The 24,348-nt window shown below is 48.5% G+C and overlaps 1 protein-coding gene across 1 annotated transcript in view; it reads left to right on the forward strand.

Moving 5' to 3' along the window:
• The first annotated feature begins 4,970 nt into the window (after positions 1–4,970).
• LOC135875657 (cytochrome P450 26B1-like) overlaps positions 4,971–24,348 on the forward strand; it is a 28,384-nt gene continuing 9,006 nt past the window's right edge. Inside the window, exons 1-3 of the mRNA XM_065400609.1 lie at positions 4,971–5,165; positions 13,489–13,537; positions 14,952–15,127. Coding sequence (XP_065256681.1) covers positions 4,971–5,165; positions 13,489–13,537; positions 14,952–15,127 — 420 coding nt within the window. The remainder of the gene's footprint in view (positions 5,166–13,488; positions 13,538–14,951; positions 15,128–24,348) is intronic.

Consider the following 24,348-nt stretch of genomic DNA (forward strand, 5'->3'; position numbering starts at 1 on the left):
CAATTCCTTTTACAAATTTCCTTGCTAATAGCAGGAAAAACAGAAGAATTACCTTTAGGCTGTTCTTATTTTGTTATATAGTCAGGCTAGTAAATTACCCCACTCACTGGTCATTTATGAAATAGATGAGGTGGTGTGCCTCAGTTTCACCTCTTGTACAACAGACCAGGTTTGCAATAGTTTTTTGCTGTACTAAGCTTTACGTTTATTGTCAGGTAATAGCTGAGAGACAGCTTCAGATTTCTGCTCTGTACACACACACCCCCGCACACACACACACACACACACACACCCCTTAGGGTTAACCTGTCCCCCTTATTTTCAGGCTTGACTTGTTTTTTCACCTCCCTCTTCTGGAGGGCCATAATCTGAGTCTTCTAGTAGCTTGTTTGCTGACCAGATGGATTTATTATTTCCAGATTTTTTGTGCTGCTACTTATGGGTAGTTTTCTTCTTCCCCCATCAGTTAGGTACTTTGCATTTACACAGAGGCTTTCTTGGCTTGCCTCTGGATCCAAAGCGATCAGCAGCTCAGAGACTGTCTTAAAAGGGACACATTTCACTTCCACCAGAGTTCTCATTACTTTTCACTTTCATCTCCTGCTTTAAAACACACAGAGATTTGAAAAAGAAAGCACAATTTATTGTGGCTTCTTTTGGAGCCCTAATAGGATTTTAATTAAGTACCACGTTTTGTTTGCATTTCTTTTACCCCTTTTTTAATATACACTGCACATGTCCTGGGAAATAGTTTCATTTCCATCACATTATATTAGCCATATTAATTTTACACAAGGTGTAACTGCCCCCACCCCCGTGCCCACAGAGTTTTCATGCACCGCCACCAAAGCTTGCCTCTGGATCCAAAGCGATCAGCAGCTCAGAGACTGTCTTAAAAGGCTCAGATCCGCGGGAGAAGGAGTGTCGAGCCTGTGGAGTTGGAGGTGGTTGTATGTACCTTGGAGAACTCCGATCACGATGGGTGAAATTCTCCCCTGGGCAGAAGGCCAGCTTGGGGCCAGGGAAACTGAGTCACAGAGAGTGGTCAAGGTGACACAGCGAGCCAAGGGCGGGACTGTTGGAGAATAGAACCGAGGGGTTGTGACTCCTAGTCCTGAGCTCTGACTACCAGACAACATTCCCTCCACCCCACAGATCCCGGGGCAGCTGCATGGCGAGGTGGAGGCCATTGGGACCGAGTGGCTGGGTGGCAGTTCTGCAGAAAAGGACCTAGGGGTTACAGTGGACGAGAAGCTGGATATGAGTCGACAGCGTGTCCTTGTTGCCAAGAAGGCTAACGGCATTTTGGGCTGTATAAGTAGGAGCATTGCCAGCAGATCGAGGGACATGATCATTCCCCTCTATTCGACATTGGTGAGGCCTCATCTGGAGTACTGTGTCCAGTTTTGGGCCCCACACTACAAGAAGGATGTGGAAAAATTGGAAAGAGTCCAGCGGAGGGCAACAAAAATGATTAGGGGTCTGGAGCACATGACTTATGAGGAGAGGCTGAGGGAACTGGGATTGTTTAGTCTGCAGAAGAGAAGAGTGAGGGGGGATTTGATAGCTGCTTTCAACTACCTGAGGGGGGGTTCCAAAGAGGATGAAGCTCGGCTGTTCTCAGTGGTGGCAGATGACAGAACAAGGAGCAATGGTCTCAAGTTGCAGTGGGGGAGGTCTAGGTTGGATATTAGGAAAAACTTTTTCACTAGGAGGGTGGTGAAGCACAGGAATGCGTTACCTAGGGGGGTGGTGGAGTCTCCTTCTTTGGAGGTTTTTAAGGCCCGGCTTGACAAAGCCCTGGCTGGGATGATTTAGTTGGGAATTGGTCCTGCTTTGAGGAGGGGGTTGGACTAGATGACCTCCTGAGGTCCCTTCCAACCCTGATATTCTATGATTCTATGATTCCAGACCTCCCCTTTCCTCCCGGTGGCCCTGCCTCTGGCTGTCTCTGCCCACCCTCCCTCCCCAGAGGGCATTAAAGATGTGAAGGGAGAACGAAAGCTGCTTGGCAAACTAGCTGCACTAGCTGGCTTATCTGGAAGATGCTTGGGAAGGAAGGTGGGGAAAGGCTGGGCCCAGAGAAGCAGAACCACCACACAAGGCTGAATTCAGTGGCTGCCCGGTGCTCCCACCGGTCTCGCCGAGTTCTTCTCCAAAGGGGTGGGAATGCAGGGGCGACATGGGTGCCTGTGTGAAAAGGGGGCACCAGGTCCCCATTGGCCCTAATCATAGACCCCGGAGATCACCCCACTCCCTGCCGAGCCAGGGTTTGGCCAAGGAACTTGCACCGAAAGGCAGATGGACGTTAGACTCAGCTCAGCAACCACCAGGACATCCAGTCCCTCCCACCTCCACCCAACTCCTTACAGCAGACTTTCTAGCATTGTTTCCTGCTGAAGGTAAAGAGGCCTGGGAACCTGCTGCTTGGGAAGCAGCCCGCCATGAGGGCACGGTCTGCTGTTGCTCTGGGTCCCTGCCTTGCTGAGAGCAGTTTAGCAGTTCCCAGCACCCCTTTGACGGCAGAAAGGCTCCCCAGCAGCTGGGGGAGAGAATGATTTAGCAGGAAATTCAATCTGGGATGGCCTCGGTCTCATTTCTGCAAGCGCCAACTCCTTCCTCTTTGGGGGGGGTGGGCAGTAAAGAGACCTCCTGGCCCAAAGAGCTTCGGAGAGGGTAGTTGTTGAAAACGCGGCCTCTATCCTGCATGCCCAGCGAGGGAGCCGCATACTTAACTAGGAGACAGGGATCTGTTTCTAGTTCTGACCCCTACATTTGGATAGTAGGTCCTGCAAAGAACTGATAGGTCAGGGGTGGGGGGGGACAATCTGATGTTACCTCCAACAACCTACTGTCTAGGCATCCTTTAGAACCCGCGAATAAAATTCTCCAGCTGTTTGCACAGATTATGATATATTTTTTAAAACGAGAGATACTTTAGCAGTGGCTGAATAGGCACCACCGATAGAAATGAAAAGTGGACAGGAGGGAGAGAGGGGGAAAGAGATCGCCTGGTTTCCTAAGTCCTTTAGCATTCAAACGAAACCCCCTTTGAATGCAGAATGAAAAGATGCGCTCTTCTTTTCTGCATTCACCTGCTGTTCGAAGCCGTGCACTATCCACACTGTCCACCAGGGGGGTGCAGGGCAAAGAGTGAACCGCGAGGCTCCAAGCGATGGGAGCCCAGACCTACAATCCAGCTCTGAGGAGGGCAGGACTAGAGAGGGTGGGGGAGCGAGCTGAGCGCCTCTCCTAGTCCATGCTCCGAGCTAGAAGTGCATTCAGGGCAGCTAATGAGAGCCAGTCCTTTAGGCGCTCTGCTGACACACTCACCCTTGGCTCTGGTGCCATTGACACAGAGAAAACAAAATCATCAGGACAATGAGACAGAGAAAGGGGGGGAGAGAGCTACATCCATGTCTGAGCCCCACTATCCACCAGACTCACACCAGCTGGGGGGGGGGGGGGGGGTCAATGAACTTTCATTTTCCCTGTAACCTGAAGCAAATTCTTTGCAAATCTGCCTTTAAGTACCCAGCCCTGACCCTTGGAGAACACCTTTCCCTGGTGTGTGGGGAGCAAACTTTGGGTGTGGTGAGGGGTGGGGGCCGGGAGAGACTCTTGATAACAATAACTATTATATGTAGGAGGAATCAAAGGAGAGCAAGACAGTTTGACAGCCTCCCTCGAACTGGGATGGCAAAACTTCAGTTCTATATAAAATGCAGCGGTGTCTTTTCAAACACACCTTCCCTTCAGCCTTTTGCCCCAGTGAAAGCGCACGGGCTGCTAATGCGGAACAAGCAAGTCGGATCGGCGCTTATTTTGTCGAGTAATTTTAAAGTCTTTGGGGGGAGTGGGGAAGCTGGCTGATCTCCAGAGACACTGGTGTAAATCAATTGTAGAGCTCCTCCTGGGATCGCCTCTTGCTGCGGCAGGGTGTGTGTCAATGAGACACGGTGGAAAGAAAAATCTCATTCAAAAATAAAATCAGTGAAGCAATAAACACAAGTGGCTGCAAACAGGGGTGATGCCCCAGTCACCCCCCCCTCGCCCCTTTCCAGGTGAAAGCCGCTGCAACAGCCCAGGGCTGGGAAAGATGCCCCCACATGGCTGAGCGCTTGTTTGTTGATCTCCTTGTTGTAGGTGTGGATTCCAGCAGACAGGAAAATGAAAAACTCAGTTTGATCCTTCTACAACCCTCCCTGGCTGTCTCTTTTCTGGGACTGAAGCCAAACCTCGCACGCTCCAGCGTCCGGTCTGCCTAGACGTTCACCCCGTCTCCAAAAAGTCCTCTGAAGTGAAGGGGGTGGCGGGGGAAGCAGTCAGCAGCTTGCCCATTACTCAGCCTCCCTGCCTCTATCTAAACACACACATTGACTTTCTTTTTTACTCAGACTCACATTGAGAGAGGATTTAACAACCAAACCTCCCTCTTTACAGCAATGCAGTGGAGAAAAGTCTAGGGCTTACACTAACCAGCCTATATATAGCTCTAGAACTCTCTCTCTCTATTTATATATATCTTTAATTCCTGCTCCATCTCTCCAGAGCTTTGCTGAATTATTTCACGATATAGATAGATGCTATATTTTTCTGGCTTGCATTGGCAGCAAAGAGACCTATAGCATTTGCATAGGGTTTTTTTCTTCTTCTTTTTTTTTAATTTGATTGCACACACAGAGTTTGTGGGTTGTTTTTTTTTCTTTTTGGCTGTGTGCTCTGTAAAAGTTTACTTTAAACGTTTTCAGAGAGGGGAATCTTATTTTGCTGCTGGTGGTGGGGGGAAGAGAACCAGACACCTCCCTACCCCACCCCACCCCCCAAATTCTGATCTCCTCCCCCTTCCCTGCTCTGAGCTCACCTTCTATGAAGCGCTCCAGTGGGTGACTTTTTATTTGCCTTTTTGTGCCTGTGTGCGGTGCATTTCAGAGGGTTTGGGTTTCCCCCCCCCCCTTCTCCTTCCAAATATGCTTTTCGAAAGTTTTGATCTGGTTTCTGCGCTGGCTACCCTTGCTGCATGCCTGGTATCATTGACTCTGCTCTTGGCAGTGTCCCGGCAGCTGCGCCGGGCAGCCACTCGGGACAAAAGCTGCAAGTTACCGATCCCTAAAGGGTCTATGGGATTCCCCTTAATCGGAGAAACGTTCCACTGGCTGCTCCAGGTAAGGATTCCCCTTCCTTCATTTAAGGTGGGCTGGGACAGTTGGTTTGCACCAGTGGGATTGCATCATGCATTCTCGCAGGAGCAGGGGGAAGATTTCAGAGGCACTTTTATTCTGTGGGGGGTGTGTGGGGGGGTTCGTTTTCAAAGCAGAGTGAGGCACTGAATGGAAGCCTATCGATTTGCAACACTTTATGTCCATGGCAAGCGGATTGCTCTGAGCTGCTGAGTGTTGTCTGGGCTTTCCTCCTCAAATCTCAGGCCGGTCAGGAATTGCATTCATTGAAATAGCATCGTGCATTTAAGAATCGGGACCATTTACTGCTCGAGGAGGCAAAAAATCTGGACCGTTGAAATTGTGTTTTATTGGCCACTAAAAAACAGCGAGTCTCCTTTACAAATGATCCCTTTTGCCCAAGCAGATGGCTGGGTGAACTGTGAACTTTTAAGACTTCAGAAAGGTCCGCATCATCGCCAGGGACTGGGGTCACCATCTGGGCATGGTTCTGCCCCGACGGGTACCTCTTAGAATTCCGTTGCAAGCCAGCCTGGGAGCGAACATTACCCAAGTGGGTGCATTGCCCCTTTAAAGCTAGGACAGATTTACATTAGTCAGCCAGGTAAAATCAGCTCCTTTCTGAAAGTCAGAGTACACCCTGGAGGAATCAAAGCGACTCCCGACCCCCGTCAGCGGGGTTGCTGGTTTAAAACTCGGTGACTGTCGATTCAGGAGCGATAGAAGGGAAGTGATTCTGATTTGCAGTTGTTGCCATAGATTAGATGAGATGTATAAACAGTGTAACTCAGATCCACTGGAGTGGGAAGCATTTGTAGGTAATCGTTAGATTAACCCGGGATTAGCCTTGTTAAAGGCTGAACAGCGTTTTGTGGAATTTGATCACCCCCAGACCGAAAGACCTGGATACAGTCACCACCGGATGACGGTGTGTGCTGGTCCGAGAACTAACTTTTAGCGGTACTGGTGAAGCGTGGCTGGTTATTAGCGAACAATCCCCAATACCCTGTGAAAACACAGTACAATCTGTTGTCAATAACGAGTGCTTTGAAGAGTCCAGATTATCATAGAATCATAGAATCATAGAATATCAGGGTTGGAAGGGACCTCAGGAGATCATCTAGTCCAACCCCCTGCTCAAAGCAGGACCAATTCCCAACTAAATCATCCCAGCCAGGGCTTTGTCAAGCCGGGCCTTAAAAACCTCCAAAGAAGGAGACTCCACCACCTCCCTAGGTAACGCATTCCAGTGCTTCACCACCCTCCTAGTGAAATAGTGTTTCCTAATATCCAACCTAGACCTCCCCCACTGCAACTTGAGACCATTGCTCCTTGTTCTGTCATCTGCCACCATTGAGAACAGCCGAGTTCCATCCTCTTTGGAACCCCCCTTCAGGTAGTTGAAGGCTGCTATCAAATCCCCCCTCATTCTTCTCTTCTGGAGACTAAACAAGCCCAGTTCCCTCAGCCTCTCCTCATAAGTCATGCGCTCCAGACCCCTAATCATTTTTGTTGCCCTCCGCTGGACTCTTTCCAATTTTTCCACATCCTTCTTGTAGTGTGGGGCCCAAAACTGGACACAGTACTCCAGATGAGGCCTCACCAATGTCGAATAAAGGGGAACGATCACGTCCCTCGATCTGCTGGCAATGCCCCTACTTATACAGCCCAAAATGCCGTTAGCCTTCTTGGCAACAAGAGCACACTGTTGACTCATATCCAGCTTCTCGTCCACTGTGACCCCTAGGTCCTTTTCTGCAGAACTGCTACCTAGCCATTCCGTCCCTAGTCTGTAGCTGAGCATGGGATTCTTCCGTCCTAAGTGCAGGACTCTGCACTTGTCCTTGTTGAACCTCATCAGGTTTCTTTTGGCCCAATCCTCTAATTTGTCTAGGTCCCTCTGTATCCGATCCCTACCCTCTAGTGTATCTACCACGCCTCCCAGTTTAGTGTCATCTGCCAACTTGCTGAGAGTGCAGTTCACACCATCCTCCAGATCATTAATAAAGATATTAAACAAAACCGGCCCCAGGACCGACCCTTGGGGCACTCCGCTTGAAACTGGCTGCCAACTAGACATAGAGCCATTGATCACTACCCGTTGAGCCCGACGATCTAGCCAGCTTTCTATCCACCTTACAGTCCATTCATCCAGCCCATACTTCTTTAACTTGGCAGCAAGAATACTGTGGGAGACCGTATCAAAAGCTTTGCTAAAGTCAAGGAATAACACATCCACTGCTTTCCCCTCATCCACAGAGCCAGTTATCTCATCATAGAAGGCAATTAGGTTAGTCAGGCACGACTTCCCCTTGCTGAATCCATGCTGACTGTTCCTGATCACTTTCCTCTCCTCTAAGTGTTTCATAATTGATTCCTTGAGGACCTGCTCCATGATTTTTCCAGGGACTGAGGTGAGGCTGACTGGCCTGTAGTTCCCCGGATCCTCCTTCTTCCCTTTTTTAAAGATGGGCACTACATTAGCCTTTTTCCAGTCATCCGGGACCTCCCCCGATCGCCATGAGTTTTCAAAAATAATGGCTAATGGCTCTGCAATCTCATCCGCCAACTCCTTTAGCACCCTCGGATGCAGCGCATCCGGCCCCATGGACTTGTGCATGTCCAGTTTTTCTAAATAGTCCCGAACCACTTCTTTCTCCACAGAGGGCTGGTCACCTTCTCCCCATATTGTGCTGCCCAGTGCAGCAGTCAGGGAGCTGACCTTGTTTGTGAAGACAGAGGCAAAAAAATCATTGAGTACATTAGCTTTTTCCACATCCTCGGTCACTAGGTTGCCTCCCTCATTCAGTAAGGGGCCCACACTTTCCTTGACTTTCTTCTTGTTGCTAACAAACCCTTCTTGTTACTCTTAACATCTCTTGCTAGCTGCAACTCCAAGTGTGATTTGGCCTTCCTGATTTCACTCCTGCATGCCCGAGCAATATTTTTATACTCCTCCCTGGTCATTTGTCCAATCTTCCACTTCTTGTAAGCTTCTTCTTTGCGTTTAAGATCAGCAAGGATTTCACTGTTTAGCCAAGCTGGTCGCCTGCCATATTTACTATTCTTTCTACACATCGGGATGGTTTGTTCCTGCAACCGCAATAAGGATTCTTTAAAATACAGCCAGCTCTCCTGGACCCCTTTGCCCTTCATGTTATTCTCCCAGGGGATCCTGCCCATCAGTTCCCTGAGGGAGTCTAAGTCTGCTTTTCTGAAGTCCAGGGTCCGTATTCTGCTGCTCTCCTTTCTTCCTTGTGTCAGGATCCTGAACTCGACCATCTCATGGTCACTGCCTCCCAGGTTCCCATCCACTTTTGCTTCCCCTACTAATTCTTCCCTGTTTGTGAGCAGCAGGTCAAGAAAAGCTCTGCCCCTAGTTGGTTCCTCCAGCACTTGCAACAGGAAATTGTCCCCTACACTTTCCAAAAACTTCCTGGATTGTCTGTGCACCGCTGTATTGCTCTCCCAGCAGATATCAGGGTGATTAAAGTCTCCCATGAGAACCAGGGCCTGCGATCTAGCAACTTCTGTTAGTTGCCAGAAGAAAGCCTCGTCCACCTCATCCCCCTGGTCTGGTGGTCTATAGCAGACTCCGACCACGACATCACCCTTGTTGCTCACACTTCTCAACTTTATCCAGAGACTCTCAGTTTTTTCTGCAGTTTCATACCGGAGCTCTGAGCAGTCATACTCCTCTCTTACATACAATGCAACTCCCCCACCTTTTCTGCCCTGCCTGTCCTTCCTGACCAGTTTATATCCATCCATGATAGTACTCCAGTCATGTGAGTTATCCCACCAAGTCTCTGTTATTCCAATCGCATCATAGTTCCCTGACTGTGCCAGGACTTCCAGTTCTCCCTGCTTGTTTCCCAGGCTTCTTGCATTTGTGTATAGGCACTTAAGATAACTCACTGATCGTCCCTCTTTCTCAGTATGAGACAGGAGTCCTCCCCTCTTGCGCTCTCCTGCTTGTGCTTCCTCCCAGGATCCCATTTCCCCACTTACCTCAGGGCTTTGGTCTCCTTCCCCCGGTGAACCTAGTTTAAAGCCCTCCTCACTAGGTTAGCCAGCCTGCTGGCGAAGATGCTCTTCCCTCTCTTCGTTAGGTGGAGCCCGTCCCTGCCCAGCACTCCTCCTTCTTGGAACACCATCCCATGGTCGAAGAATCCAAAGCCTTCTCTCCGACACCACCTGCGTAGCCATTCGTTGACTTCCACGATTTGACGGTCTCTACCCAGGCCTTTTCCTTGCACAGGGAGGATGGACGAGAACACCACTTGCGCCTCAAACTCCTTTATCCTTCTTCCCAGAGCCACGTAGTCTGCAGTGATCTGCTCAAGGTCATTCTTGGCAGTATCATTGGTGCCCACGTGGAGAAGCAGGAAGGGGTAGCGATCCGAGGGCTTGATGAGTCTCGGCAGTCTCTCCGTCACATCGTGTATCCTAGCTCCTGGCAAGCAGCAGACCTCTCGGTTTTCCCGGTCGGGGCGGCAGATAGATGACTCAGTCCCCCTGAGGAGGGAGTCCCCGACCACCACCACCCTCCTCCTCCTCTTGGGAGTGGTGGTCGTGGAACCCCCATCCCTAGGACAGTGCATCTTTTGCCTTCCAATCGGTGGAGTCTCCTTCTGCTCCCTTCCCTCAGATGGGTCATCTACTCCACTCTCCGCATTAGTACCTCTAGAGAGAACATGGAAACGATTGCTCACCTGTATCTCCATTGCTGGTACATGGACGCTCCTCTTTCTCCTTTTGGAGGTCACATGCTGCCAAACTTCTTCATCATCCGTCTGTCCCTGCTGCGCCTGCTCTGAATCTTCAGAACATTGTGGCGTAGAAGCTTCTCCTGACGTCTGTCCAGGAAATCTTCATTTTCCCTTATGCAACGCAGAGTCGATACTCGTTTCTCCAGACCTCGAACCTTCTCTTCCAATATGGAGACCAGCTTGCACTTTGTACAGACAAAGTCGCTTCTGTCCTGTGGAAGAAAGACAAACATGGCACAACCTGTGCAGGTTACAACAGCTGATCGCTCACCTTCCATATCACCTTCCTCTTAAGAGCTTCCTCAGCTGTTGCAAGAACTACTCAGAGAAACCTGCAGATGTAAGGCTCAGTGGGCTCTCCGCAGGCGAACTCCCAGGCAAACTCCCTCTGTTAGCCTCCGCTGTTTGCCGCTCAGCTGGTTCGCTGCTGACTGCCCTTATATACCAGTCAGGCCCACTCAAGGCCCACCTGGAACAAAGCACTCCCAATTCACACTTTTCAAACAAACAAGCAAGCAATCAAGCACACGGTCAAACTGACAAACTGCCCCAGCAACAGACACTCAGATACTCACCAACACAGCCCCCCTAATGCAGCACTTAGCGTACCTCCTCTCGGACAGCTCCCAGGCAAACTCCCTCTGTTAGCCTCTGCTGTTCGCCGCTCAGCTGGTTCGCTGCTGACTGCCCTTATATACCAGTCAGGCCCACACAAGGCCCACCTGGAACAAAGCACTCCCAATTCACACTTTTCAAACAAACAATCTCAATTCAATATCCAGGCTGTTCGATGCACAAATCGGTCGCTTTCATTCACCACTCCGGTTAAATACATTTCGACTGGTTTAGGAGGGAACCTGCCTGGAATTAGCAAATGTATTATTTTAAGGATGCTCTAACGAGCAAAGGTCAGATTTCATTGGTTGGTTTGGGAAGAGGAGGCTACACCGGTTTACACGTTCTTGGTTTCTCAGCGGATTCCTCCCCTCGCACATTTCGGTGCTAACAAGACATAAAATGCATCGGGCTGGTGTGTGTGCATGCCGGTAGCAACTTTCCCTCCTCCTCGGACCCCAACATTTCTAGCCATAACAAGTTAGAATCAAAACAAACTCTGGAAACACCCAGCCAGAGACCCTCTCTTTCCACGCCAGCCGACTTGTAAAAGAGGAGAGCGCCGACCTTCTGGCAGCAGCCAAAGAGTTAACTGCACGGTCTCAATAGTGCTTTATTTTTTAAAGAAGTCTAGGACTATAACAATGTTTAAAAGGGGACTGGATAAATTCATGGTGGCTAAGTCCATAAATGGCTATTAGCCAGGATGGGTAAGAATGGTGTCCCTAGCCTCTGTTCGTCAGAGGATGGAGATGGATGGCAGGAGAGAGATCACTTGATCATTGCCTGTTAGGTTCACTCCCTCTGGGGCACCTGGCATTGGCCACTGTCGGTAGACAGATACTGGGCTAGATGGACCTTTGGTCTGACCCAGTACGGCCTTTCTTATGTTCTTATGTTCTTATGTTTAAAGAAATGTATCAGATTTTTACAGGGGGACCAGAAAAGGGTTCTCCCTTTCCACAGGCTCCATCCAAACAGAGTCCAGGGCTAAACATACAAAATGTTGTAGAAATTGGACTCCACTCGAAACTCCTACCACATAATTTTTTTTGGCCTCCTTGTGCCCCTTTTCTATGACAAAAGAACCTCCGCGCATGTGGAAAAGTTATTAAAACTCCAGAATCTGCAGACTGACTTAGCCCAAGACAATTACACCCTTTAAAAGTAATTCAGATTTCATGAAAAGTTTTAAAGCTTTGGTATGTTATGAAACTGAAAGGGGGCAGTCAGTTATTTTGGTTTCCTGAATGAATTGTTCTTTATAGGATAAATCCTTCGTCCATTAAATCCGCCCTCATTGGAAGACTTGGTCATTAATTCACCCTTGCAGACAGAGAAGAGTAGCATGAAACAGATCTACCTGTGTTGGGGACCAAGCAACTTACAACCAGTGTTCGTGCTATTCGCTATCACGGTACTTTAAGTAAAGTTTGTGCATTCATTGGCAAGGGGGTAGGAACTCGACGCCAACGTTTCTTGTCGGGAGGTAGTGGATAAGATTAGTAATAGGAGGACTCCCTAACTTCATTAGGGCGCCAGGCAGAGAAAACAATGCCTCTCTATCGCCCAGGGTCCAGCACTTCACTCAATGACGGGGTGTGGACAAAAGGAGAGTTCTCCAAATTAGCCTGATGATCCAGGGAACTTGAGTGTATCAAGGTGACAAACACGACCTCTTCCTCCAAGCTTGATGGGAGCCGGCAACACCCCTGATAGTCCAACCTGATAAGTTTTAAGGATACTTGATTTCACGCAGCTATGCAAAACCGTGTCTAGATAGATAGGTTCATTCCACCAGGCTGTCTCAGTCTATACCCCCCCCCTTCCTGCCCCCCACCAACCAAGGTATTTCCCAACCGCCTGTTGCTCCAGATCATTTTACTAGCATTGGTTACATGCACCTTAATGCCAGTCATTACCCAATCCAGCCAGACTGCCCCCGAGTCTTGCTGGGATAGAATCACACGCCCTATTGGTTTCACATTACTCAACCCATCCCAGTTACCCACGTCCAAACCTCCGTCAAATCATCACTTTCCCGCATCGCTGACCCATTGCCTCCCACTAAACGATGCCGTCTCTCCTCGCTGACCTTTCGCACACATCGAGGACCTCGGTCCGGTGGGTCTGACGCCCCAGAAAAGGGAGCCCCCTCCCCCCAAGTCCACCTTCTTTCCCCAAACTTCTCTCCAGACCGCGCCCAAGACCTGCTTGGCATCCGTCTAGTTCTGTGTCTCTCCCTGCACAACAGCCAGTTTGCATTCCTCCCTGTTATGCGGTGCAACTACAGTAGCATATTGTTTCCCTTTTAAACTGCTTATCAATGCGTTTCATCATAAATCCAACGGGGAGCTTGGGGGATCAGTGGCTTCTGTTATTAGCCACTGGCTAGTGGCCATAGTTCCTGAGGGGCTGCAAAGTACAGGGATGGTCTTGGAACAAGTTTCTTTGATTGGGGTTAAAGGAGCCTTCACCCTCCCATTGGGGGTGAATCAAAGGTCACTGGGGTGCGTGCCACACTGCAGGCTCATCATCTATTTTCCCCTCCACAATATTTTCTGGGATCTTTAAACGGAGAGGGAGGTTTCGACAGGGAAACATTTTCCTGGCTGGGCCCCTAATATTGGAAAAGCCAGTGCACTGCACGACCCCCTCCTCATCACAGCGCTGGGAAATCCCAAGGAGCACCTTTTAGGGCATTCCCCGTCTGCCACCTCAAGCGGGAGCATGAGGGAAGTGGGGGGATGCGGTGAGAAAAGAGAGGAGCCCCCCACTCCTTTACTAACATTTTGACCCCCTCCCCAGCTTTAAGTAAAAGCCGCAGAGATCTCAATAAAGGTGCCTGTCCTTAGGGATCAAAGTCGGTGCCCATAAGTGATTGTCTGTCCCCAGGCTCAGTGTGTGTGTGTCTGTCCTAGGGATCCTGCTTCCAATCGTCCAGGAGGGAGAAATTTGGCAACGTCTTTAAGAATCATAGAATCATAGAATATCAGGGTTGGAAGGGACCTCAGGAGGTCATCTAGTCCAACCCCCTGCTCAAAGCAGGACCAATTCCCAACTAAATCATCCCAGCCAGGGCTTTGTCAAGCCGGGCCTTAAAAACCTCCAAAGAAGGAGACTCCACCACCTCCCTAGGTAACGCATTCCAGTGCTTCACCACCCTCCTAGTGAAATAGTGTTTCCTAATATCCAACCTAGACCTCCCCCACTGCAACTTGAGACCATTGCTCCTTGTTCTGTCATCTGCCACCACTGAGAACAGCAGAGCTCCATCCTCTTTGGAACCCCCCTTCAGGTAGTTGAAAGCAGCTATCAAATCCCCCCTCATTCTTCTCTTCTGGAGACTAAACAGTCCCAGTTCCCTCAGCCTCTCCTCATAAGTCATGTGCTCCAGACCCCTAATCATTTTTGTTGCCCTCCGCTGGACTCTTTCCAATTTTTCCACATCCTTCTTATAGTGTGGGGCCCAAAACTGGACACAGTATTCCAGATGAGGCCTCACCAATGTCGAATAAAGGGGAACGATCACGTTCCTCGATCTGCTGGCAATGCCCCTACTTATACAGCCCAAAATGCTGTTAGCCTTCTTGGCAACAAGAGCACACTGTTGACTCATATCCAGCTTCTCGTCCACTGTGACCCCTAGGTCCTTTTCTGCAGAACTGCCACCTAGCCATTCGGTCCCTAGTCTGTAGCTGTGCATGGGATTCTTCCATCCTAAGTGCAGGACTCTGCACTTGTCCTTGTTGAACCTCATCAGGTTTCTTTTGGCCCAATCCTCTAATTTGTCTAGGTCCCTCTGTAGCCGATCCCTACCCTCTAGTGTATCTACCACGCCTCCCAGTTTAGTGTCATCTGCCAACTTACTGAGAGTGCAGTCCACACCATCCTCCAGATCATTAATAAAGATATTAAACAAAACCGGCCCCAGGACCGACCCTTGGGGCACTCCGCTTGAAACCGGCTGCCAACTAGACATGGAGCCATTGATCACTATCCGTTGAGCCCGACGATCTAGCCAGCTTTCTATCCACCTTACAGTCCATTCATCCAGCCCATACTTCTTTAACTTGGCGGCAAGAATACTGTGGGAGACCGTATCAAAACCTTTGCTAAAGTCAAGGAATAACACATCCACTGCTTTCCCCTCATCCACAGAGCCAGTTATCTCATCATAGAAGGCAATTAGGTTAGTCAGGCATGACTTGCCCTTGGTGAATCCATGCTGACTGTTCCTGATCACTTTCCTCTCCTCTAAGTGTTTCATAATTGATTCCTTGAGGACCTGCTCCATGATTTTTCCAGGGACTGAGGTGAGGCTGACTGGCCTGTAGTTCCCCGGATCCTCCTTCTTCCCTTGTTTAAAGATGGGCACTACATTAGACTCACTTGCTGGGACGCCCCTTAATCCGGGTGACCGGCGCCGAGAACGTGCAGAAGATCCTGATGGGAGAGCACCACCTGGTGAGCACGGAGTGGCCCCGGAGCACCAGGATGCTCCTTGGACCCAACACGGTGGCCAGCTCCATCGGGGACATCCACAGGCACAAGAGAAAGGTAAGGGGCGGGGCCCTCACCCCACAGCGAGCAGCTTGGGGGGAGGGAGACTAGGGTACCCCCCACTCCCGGCGGCAGCGAGCTTAATGCCTCCCCCACTCTCAACCCCCGGGGTGCCCCAACCAGGCAAGTGGGCCCCTGTCCCAGAGCTCCCCCGCCCCCCGGGAGCTGGGTCCCTGCTCCGCCACAGAAGGGGGAGAGGGGAGCACGGGCACTGCCCACCCCCAGCTCCTGGGCGGGGCAGCAAACTTGTGACCCTGGGTCCCCTGCGGGTCGGGCCGCTCCGCCCCCCCCCGCACGTGGGTGGCCCCAGCAGAGTCGCGGCGTTCGGATAATGGAACGCGGCAGGGCGAGCGTTCGAAATTCCGAACGCTGCCGGCAGCCCCGCCAGTCCTTTGAGGAGTTTAAAAGGGCGATGGAGAGATGCGAGCGGGCCCGGGTGGGGGTGAGGGCTGGCAGCCGGCTGGTGCGGGCTTCCCCGCGGCTCTGCATACCCGCCGGGAGAAGGGCGATCACCGAGGGGCTCAGCACACGAGGGCCCGCCCGGCCGAGCTCCAAGCTCGACTGCTCAGAGGGCGCTGCTGCTGGTCGAGCTCAGCCCAGGGACGGACGCCGGCAGCGCCAGCTTCTTTCCGAGGCGGAGCGCGGGATGGGGGATGGGGAGGAAATTCGGGCTCGTCAGCGCTTCTGGATTTATCCATGGACTTGCTATGGGTCTGTCGTGGGGCGGCGGGGAGAGACTGGGGAGGACAGAGTGCGGCACATCCCCCCTCCCTTCTGGGGCTCCCCTTCCCCCCAATTGCAGCCGGTGGCACGTGTGACTTGAACCGCAGTCACCTGAAAACCGATCGAGTTCTGTCCATCAGCTCCCCTCTTAAAAGGGCAACGCCAGGGCTGTGCCGGGGGCGGGGGAGGCTGTCCCTGTCCCTGTGAATGCAAGGGGAGAGACAATGACGCTGTTATTTCAAAGGCGCAGAACGGTAGTTTCACCCACTGGTTCCTTACAGTGCGTTTCGAGCAGTCTCCTGCTTTCCCCTGTGCTGGGCTCTGGTTTTCTTTACAGAGCTTCATCAGCATGCCGGGCATTGCACTGAACGCAGGCGACCTCCTAGGGCTAGATTCTGATCTCAGTCAGGAAGGGCTGAAATCCGATGCTGTAGGACTGACTTCAGATTCTGATTCACTGACCTAACCCCCAGGGTAACTTGAGAGCAGCACCTGTCCCTCTGTCTTCCTCTGCGACCTATGCATTGCCCAGCATGCTAACAGCTCTCTCATCATAATACATCTGATCTAAGCACAGAGGAAAGGGCAATTCTTAGAATATACACTGTAGGGAACCATTGCCTTCAGGAGAATTACTCTGGAGTAACAGAGATCAGGATCGCAGCATTTGCTCCTCCCTAGAGTTTACAGTCCCAGGCACCAATCCTGCAATGCGTTCCTTGCAGGCAGAATTTCTGCGCCCAGGGGCCCACACAGAGCTCATGGCAAGATCTGGGTGTTAGCAGACAAACATTGGCATTCGGGCCCATAATGCACTGCATTAGCACGAGATGGTGGCCTGACCTCCAGGTATTTGTATTGTGGATTGCCTAGATTACAGAGTATCAGAGGGGTAGCCGTGTTAGTCTGAATCTGTAAAAAGCAACAGAGGGTCCTGTGGCACCTTTAAGACTAACAGAAGTATTGGGAGCATAAGCTTTCGTGGGTAAGAACCTCACTTCTTCAGATGCAAGACTTCTTGCATCTGAAGAAGTGAGGTTCTTACCCACGAAAGCTTATGCACTAGATTACAGAGGGGCAATTGTTTCCCCCATGTACCCTTTGATTCTCACCAGAAAATAGTTTTTTTCTGAGCTTTCTTTCATTTGGACAGTAGAATAAGAGACACAAAACATATAAGACTGTAACCATTATCTCACAATACTGCTGCATGCTGAATAGACCCAGGTATACTGTTGCATACTGAAGACCCATAATGGTTCATTGACCTTGCCTTCTCTAACATAAACACAAAGCAGGCTGTGTGTGTGTGTTGGGGCGGGGGAACACCCTACCAAAACAAAGCACTCTACCATGCACGTTTATCCCCCTGGGGAGAAGATGAGAGATTTTAATCCCATCTCTTAATGCGCTATTGGCAGATGCTCGGACACTCCAGTGATGAGCACAGTATAAGAACCTACAGAGAATTTAATAGAATTCATTGTATTGGATTCCAGTTTGCAAATTTGATTTGTTGTGGGGTTTTTTTAGTATATAGCAATGCGCCCCATTGTAGTGTCAGGATGTGGGTGTGATACTGCACACAAAAGAGATGACCCTGCTCCCTCTATGATGGGGGCGTAGCTTGGGAGGCTTGAGGGAGAGGAGAGGAGGCCTGGTTATACAATGCTGAAAAAAGCAATGCTAACTTTGGGATGGCTGCAGGAAGGAAACCAAGCTGTGCTGAAGCCTGCAATTTCATAGATTCATAGATTCTAGGACTGGAAGGGACCTCGAGAGGTCATCGAGTCCAGTCCCCTGCCCGCATGGCAGGACCAAATACTGTCTAGACCATCCCTGATAGACATTTATCTAACCTACTCTTAAACATCTCCAGAGATGGAGATTCCACAACCTCCCTAGGCAATTTATTCCAGTGTTTAACCACCCTGACAGTTAGGAACTTTTTCCTAATGTCCAACCTAGACCTCCCTTGCTGCAGTTTAAGCCCATTGCTTCTTGTTCTATCCTCAGAGGCTAAGGTGAACAAGTTTTCTCCCTCCTCCTTATGACACCCTTTTAGATACCTGAAAACTGCTATCATGTCCCCTCTCAGTCTTCTCTTTTCCAAACTAAACAAACCCAATTCTTTCAGCCTTCCTTCATAGGTCATGTTCTCAAGACCTTTAATCATTCTTGTTGCTCTTCTCTGGACCCTTTCCAATTTCTCCACATCTTTCTTGAAATGCGGTGCCCAGAACTGGACACAATACTCCAGCTGAGGCCTAACCAGAGCAGAGTAGAGCGGAAGAATGACTTCTCGTGTCTTGCTCACAACACACCTGTTAATACATCCCAGAATCATGTTTGCTTTTTTTGCAACAGCATCACACTGTTGACTCATATTTAGCTTGTGGTCCACTATAACCCCTAGATCCCTTTCTGCCGTACTCCTTCCTAGACAGTCTCTTCCCATTCTGTATGTGTGAAACTGATTTTTTCTTCCTAAGTGGAGCACTTTGCATTTGTCTTTGTTAAACTTCATCCTGTTTAACTCAGACCATTTCTCCAATTTGTCCAGATCATTTTGAATTATGACCCTGTCCTCCAAAGCAGTTGCAATCCCTCCTAGTTTGGTATCATCCGCAAACTTAATAAGCGTACTTTCTATGCCAATATCTAAGTCGTTAATGAAGATATTGAACAGAGCCGGTCCCAAAACAGACCCCTGCGGAACCCCACTCGTTATGCCTTTCCAGCAGGATTGGGAACCATTAATAACAACTCTCTGAGTACGGTTATCCAGCCAGTTATGCACCCACCTTATAGTAGTCCCATCTAACTTGTATTTGCCTAGTTTATTGATAAGAATATCATGCGAGACCGTATCAAATGCCTTACTAAAGTCTAGGTATACCACATCCACAGCTTCTCCCTTATCCACAAGACTCATTATCCTATCAAAGAAAGCTATCAGATTGGTTTGACATGATTTGTTCTTTACAAATCCATGCTGGCTATTCCCTATCACCTTACCACCTTCCAAGTGTTTGCAGATGATTTCCTTAATTACTTGCTCCATTATCTTCCCTGGCACAGAAGTTAAACTAACTGGTCTGTAGTTTCCTGGGTTGTTTTTATTTCCCTTTTTATAGATGGGCACTATATTTGCCCTTTTCCAGTCTTCTGGAATCTCTCCAGTCTCCCATGATTTTCCAAAGATAATAGCTAGAGGCTCAGATACCTCCTCTATTAGCTTCTTGAGTATTCTAGGATGCATTTCATCAGGCCCTGGTGACTTGCAGGCATCTAACTTTTCTAAGTGATTTTTAACTTGTTCTTTTTTTATTTTATCTGCTAAACCTACCCCCTTCCCATTAGCATTCACTATGTTAGGCATTCCTTCAGACTTCTCGGTGAAGACCGAAACAAAGAAGTCATTAAGCATCTCTGCCATTTCCAAGTTCCCTGTTACTGTTTTTCCCTCTTCACTAAGCAGTGGGCCTACCCTGTCTTTGGTCTTCCTCTTGCTTCTAATGTATTGATAAAAAGTCTTCTTGTTCCCCTTTATTCCCGTAGCTAGTTTGAGCTCATTTTGTGCCTTTGCCTTTCTAATCTTGCCCCTGCATTCCTGTGTTGTTTGCCTATATTCATCCTTTGTAATCTGTCCTAGTTTCCATTTTTTATATGACTCCTTTTCATTTTTTAGATCATGCAAGATCTCGTGGTTAAGCCAAGGTGGTCTTTTGCCACATTTTCTATCTTTCCTAACCAGCGGAATAGCTTGCTTTTGGGCCCTTAATAGTGTCCCTTTGAAAAACTGCCAACTCTCCTCAGTTGTTTTCCCCCTCAGTCTTGATTCCCATGGGACCTTACCTATCAGCTCTCTGAGCTTACCAAAATCCGCCTTCCTGAAATCCATTGTCTCTATTTTGCTGTTCTCCCTTCTACCCTTCCTTAGAATTGCAAACTCTATGATTTCATGATCACTTTCACCCAAGCTGCCTTCTACTTTCAAATTCTCAACGAGTTCCTCCCTATTTGTTAAAATCAAGTCTAGAACAGCTTCCCCCCAGTAGCTTTTTCAACCTTCTGAAATAAAAAGTTGTCTGCAATGCAATCCAAGAATTTGTTGGATAGTCTGTGCCCCGCTGTGTTATTTTCCCAACATATATCCGGATAGTTGAAGTCCCCCATCACCACCAAATCTTGGGCTTTGGATGATTTTGTTAGTTGTTTAAAAAAAGCCTCATCCACCTCTTCCACCTGGTTAGGTGGCCTGTAGTAGACTCCTAGCATGACATCACTCTTGTTTTTTACCCCTTTTAGCCTAACCCAGAGACTCTCAACACTTCCATCTCCTATGTCCATCTCTACCTCAGTCCAAGTGTGTACATGTTTAATATATAAGGCAACACCTCCTCCCTTTTCCCCCTGTCTGTCTATCCTTCCTGAGCAAGCTGTACCCATCCACACCAACATTCCAATCATGTGTATTATCCCACCAAGTTTCAGTGATGCCAACAATGTCATAGTTGTATTTATTTATTAGCACTTCCAGTTCTTCCTGCTTATTACCCATACTTCTCGCATTTGTATATAGGCATCTAAGATACTGGTTTGATCTTTCCTCCCAGTTTTGTCCTGACCCTCCTTTCTCTCTGCCAATATAGCCCACACTCCCTCTCGTTTCCGACCCATCTCCCAGGTCTCCATGTTCCCCACTTACCTGCGGGCTTTGCTCACTTGTCCCCTCAAGCTCCCTCAAGTTTCCTATTGAGGAAGGGGGCAGAGTCAAACAATTACTTGAAAGTCCATGTAAATATTTTTTCGTTTCCCTCAGGGAAGGAAAGATGTTTCTTCTTTATTGCAAACAAGGGGGAGCTGAGGACCTTTGGTTGAAATCTCAGTAGGTGGAAGCTTTAATAAAACCATGAAGTTTAGACCTCAGGAAAAAAAATAGAGGAGTGGAGGAAGAGAGTAGGTTATGGGAATGAGGTAATGGAAAGGGAATACACTTAAAAGGTCTTCACACCTGCCTATAGAGCCCTTCAGGTTTACTAATGAGGGAGGGATAGCTCAGTGGTTTGAGCATTGGCCTGCTAAACCCAGGGTTGTGAGTTCAATCCTTGAGGGGGCCACGTAGGGTTCTGGGGCAAAATTAGTACTTGGTCCTGCTAGTGAAGGCAGGGGGCTGGACTCAATGACCTTTCAAGGTCCCTTCCAGTTCTAGGAGATAGGATATCTCCATTAATTTTATTTTTTATTTTATTTTTTATTTTTACCGAGGGGGAACAACATCCCCTAGATGCAGGCCAAGTTTTGTGAGTGTGGAAAGGGACGGCATATTAAGATCCGAATTCGCCAATCTGAAAACCCCAGCTCACATGGTTTGGTTCCATGTCTGATCCAAAACTCGGGGGCCTATTTTCCAGTTAGAATGTGGCCAGAACCTCATGACACCAAATATTCTCACAAAATTTTGACTTGAGCGGAGCTGAAATCGAATAAGATTTTGGTGTCATCCGAACCCTATATGCTGTTTCCTCAGCTAGTCTACGCCTACCTTCCATTTGAATTCTGGCTGACATCATAAATAAACACAAGCTACCTTCAAGGATTAGGGGCATGAGGGATGGGAAGGGAGAATGAGAGACATTTTTAGATGCTAACCATTTTTAATGAGGTATTTTTCTGTGGTGACTGTTAAGTTTTCTCTTTCAGCAACATCTACTGTTGTACCAATCGATTAAGCTTGCTGGATCAGTTTCCTTTGAAAAAACTTAGTCTGGTTCCCTTGCCTTCCCTGGTCAGCTTTCCTCTCAATTATTGTTTTCTGGATTGTCAGCATCTGGTGTGTGCCCAAGTGCAACTATTTACCTGGCAGTCCCTTGAATCATTCTTTTCCATGCACACAAGCATGTCCTTGCCCTGGATGGGAGGCAGTTCTAAGTAAGTTACTCCCTTGGAAATCAGACAAACATGTTTCAAATACGAAGAAAACAAAGATCATTTTGTTCTTGGCTGTATCTCTGTACTCTGGCTGGTGTAGACAAGATGATGACCAGCCCAAGGTCCTATCAGGTCAGGTGCCCTGCCACAGATGGTAGTCTCAGGTTTCTTTTGGATAAAGCAGTCTCGATCCGAAGCTGCTATTTGTTTTGCAGTTATTATTATTATTAATTTCTAACTCTTCTCATCCCGCTATTGGTGTTGAAGGGAGTGTTAACAAGAATGTGCTTCAGGGCATGTGAGGAAGTGGAAGCCATATACTTAGGACACTTTAACAGCCTAGGCCATGTGGCAGGTTTTCTCTGATGCCTTATCGACAGAAGATGATGTTTTACATCATCTAGTCTCTCCCCAGTGGAGAGCGAAATGAAGGATGATTGTTCTCTGCAGTATTCATCTCCATCGCTTTGTCCATTCCAGGTCAAAACGTCTCACGCAATGAGAATGTTTGAGGTGAAGCAGAGCTACTGTGGAGTAGGGGTTAGAACCAGGATCTGGGAGCTTGGACGATTAGGTACTTCTATTCCTAGCTTTGCCATGGACTCTTGGATCAGGAGATCTAGGTTTTCGCCACAGCCTGTGATCTTGGACAAATCACTTGACTTCTCTGTGCTTGAGGCTTTAATCTCTTAACATTTGTAGAGGGCTTTGTGATCCTGGGATGAAAGGTGCTAAAGAAGAACAAAGTATTCCTATTACGCTGTATTAAAAAGTCTGTAGCTATGGCAGCTCACGGCTTTCCCCTCCTCTGTTTATTAAAACTCCTCCGCATGTGGTTGTCCAAGTGAATATAAACTGGGGAAAGCTTGCCTTTGGGAAATTAACTCGTCAGTCTTTATTGGAGTGTGCATCTGTGGCTAAAGAACCGCTTTGCTCCAGAACCAAACAGCTCAGGGGCTGGGGTGGAAAGGTGAGAAAGGAGCTGCATGCAGTCTCCTTGGTAGGACTGCACATTTAAGCAATCATATCTGTTTATGGCTGATATCATCAAAGGTGGCTTCATCCTTGGCCCAAGATGAAACCGAGGGATAAGAACATTTGCAAGCACTGGAAGCCCCAGATCAATATGTACCTAGCGGTTGTTACTGTGGTTGGATCACAGGGTTTACACTGAAGTTAGAGAAGAATGTTAGCTGGCTTTGAAAAAACCATTTCCAGCTTTGGGCTTATGCAGCAAACTAGCACCAACCCCATGCACCCACATGGAGGGAGCTTGTAAATATACAGCCTGCCACTTCAAACCGAGCGCATGAGACTGAAAATAGCTACTGCAGCCGAGGCTCCCTCCTGCTAGGGTGTGTGATCAGGCACAGAAAACACTCCAGCTGTCACAAATACAGGCGCTAGTTTACCCAGCGAGGCGATGCTGTTATAATGTTGTTGTTTGTTATTTGTATTATCGTAGCTTCTCAGAGCCGCAGTCATGGACCAGGGCCCCATTGTGCTAGGCATTGGACAAACCCAGAACAAAAGAACAGCCCCTGCTCTAAATTGCTGACAGTCTAAGCATGAGACACCCCTTTCCCGAAATCATACGCTGTCTGCATAGTAGGCAAAGACGCGCTGCTCTGGGTTCCGCTCTTGCATCCCTCTGCCAGGACGGGATTGTGCCCTGCAGTACAATACATTTGTCTAAGAACCTGATTTTTCATAGTGGTTGAGCACCTGTCTCTCCCACTGAAATCCCGGGTGCTGATCGCTTTTTAAAATCAGCTCCTCGGTTAATAGGAGTTCCTGCCCTTGAACAGTTCCACACATGTCTGCCGGATATTTAGCCTATGATTTTTCCTTTGCTCAGTCTTATCCCTGGGGCTATTCCTTCTTAGATCACCCTAAACAAGTCTTCTCCCTCTTTGGTGTTACCCCAGTTCAGTCTCTGAAGTACTTGTCAGACTGATGTCATACCCCAATCTTGGTCATCCTCACTGCAGACATTCACGCTGTTTCGAGGCTTCTAATAAATCAGCCCCTTGCCCATTTTTGTTACGCTTCACTCAATTCCCCTTAATGTATTGGCCCCTCTCCGGTTCCTAACCACTCAGAACTGAATGCTGTATCCTACATACCATGTAGAGAGGGCACTATTATATATTTAAATAGTTAAATATTATGGACTGAATTCTATTCTCATTTACACCCGGACAACTCCACTGAAGTGAATGCAGTTGCTCTGGATTTATACCAGCATATGCTAATGTAGAATCTGGCCCTATGTATTTTAGGGTTGGCAAAGGATTTGGGTCCTGGGAGGACATGACCTGAAATCCATATTTACCTGTAAGAGATGAGGAGAAAAATCTGCTGTGTGGTGGGGTTTAGGGGAAATGGGTTTGTGCTTTGTAAAATGTGAATGACCAATAAGGAAATGTAAGTAACACGAATCACACGCCTCTATGAATAATAATAGTTTCTGCAGCCAAACTTGGCTAGCAAAAAATAAATAAATAAATAAATAAAATTGGAAGGCTCTCAGCTCTTATGCTTCAGGGCATAGACAGGTC

This window comes from Emys orbicularis, chromosome 3 (assembly GCF_028017835.1).
Source record: "Emys orbicularis isolate rEmyOrb1 chromosome 3, rEmyOrb1.hap1, whole genome shotgun sequence".
Classification (NCBI taxonomy): Eukaryota; Metazoa; Chordata; order Testudines; family Emydidae; genus Emys; species Emys orbicularis.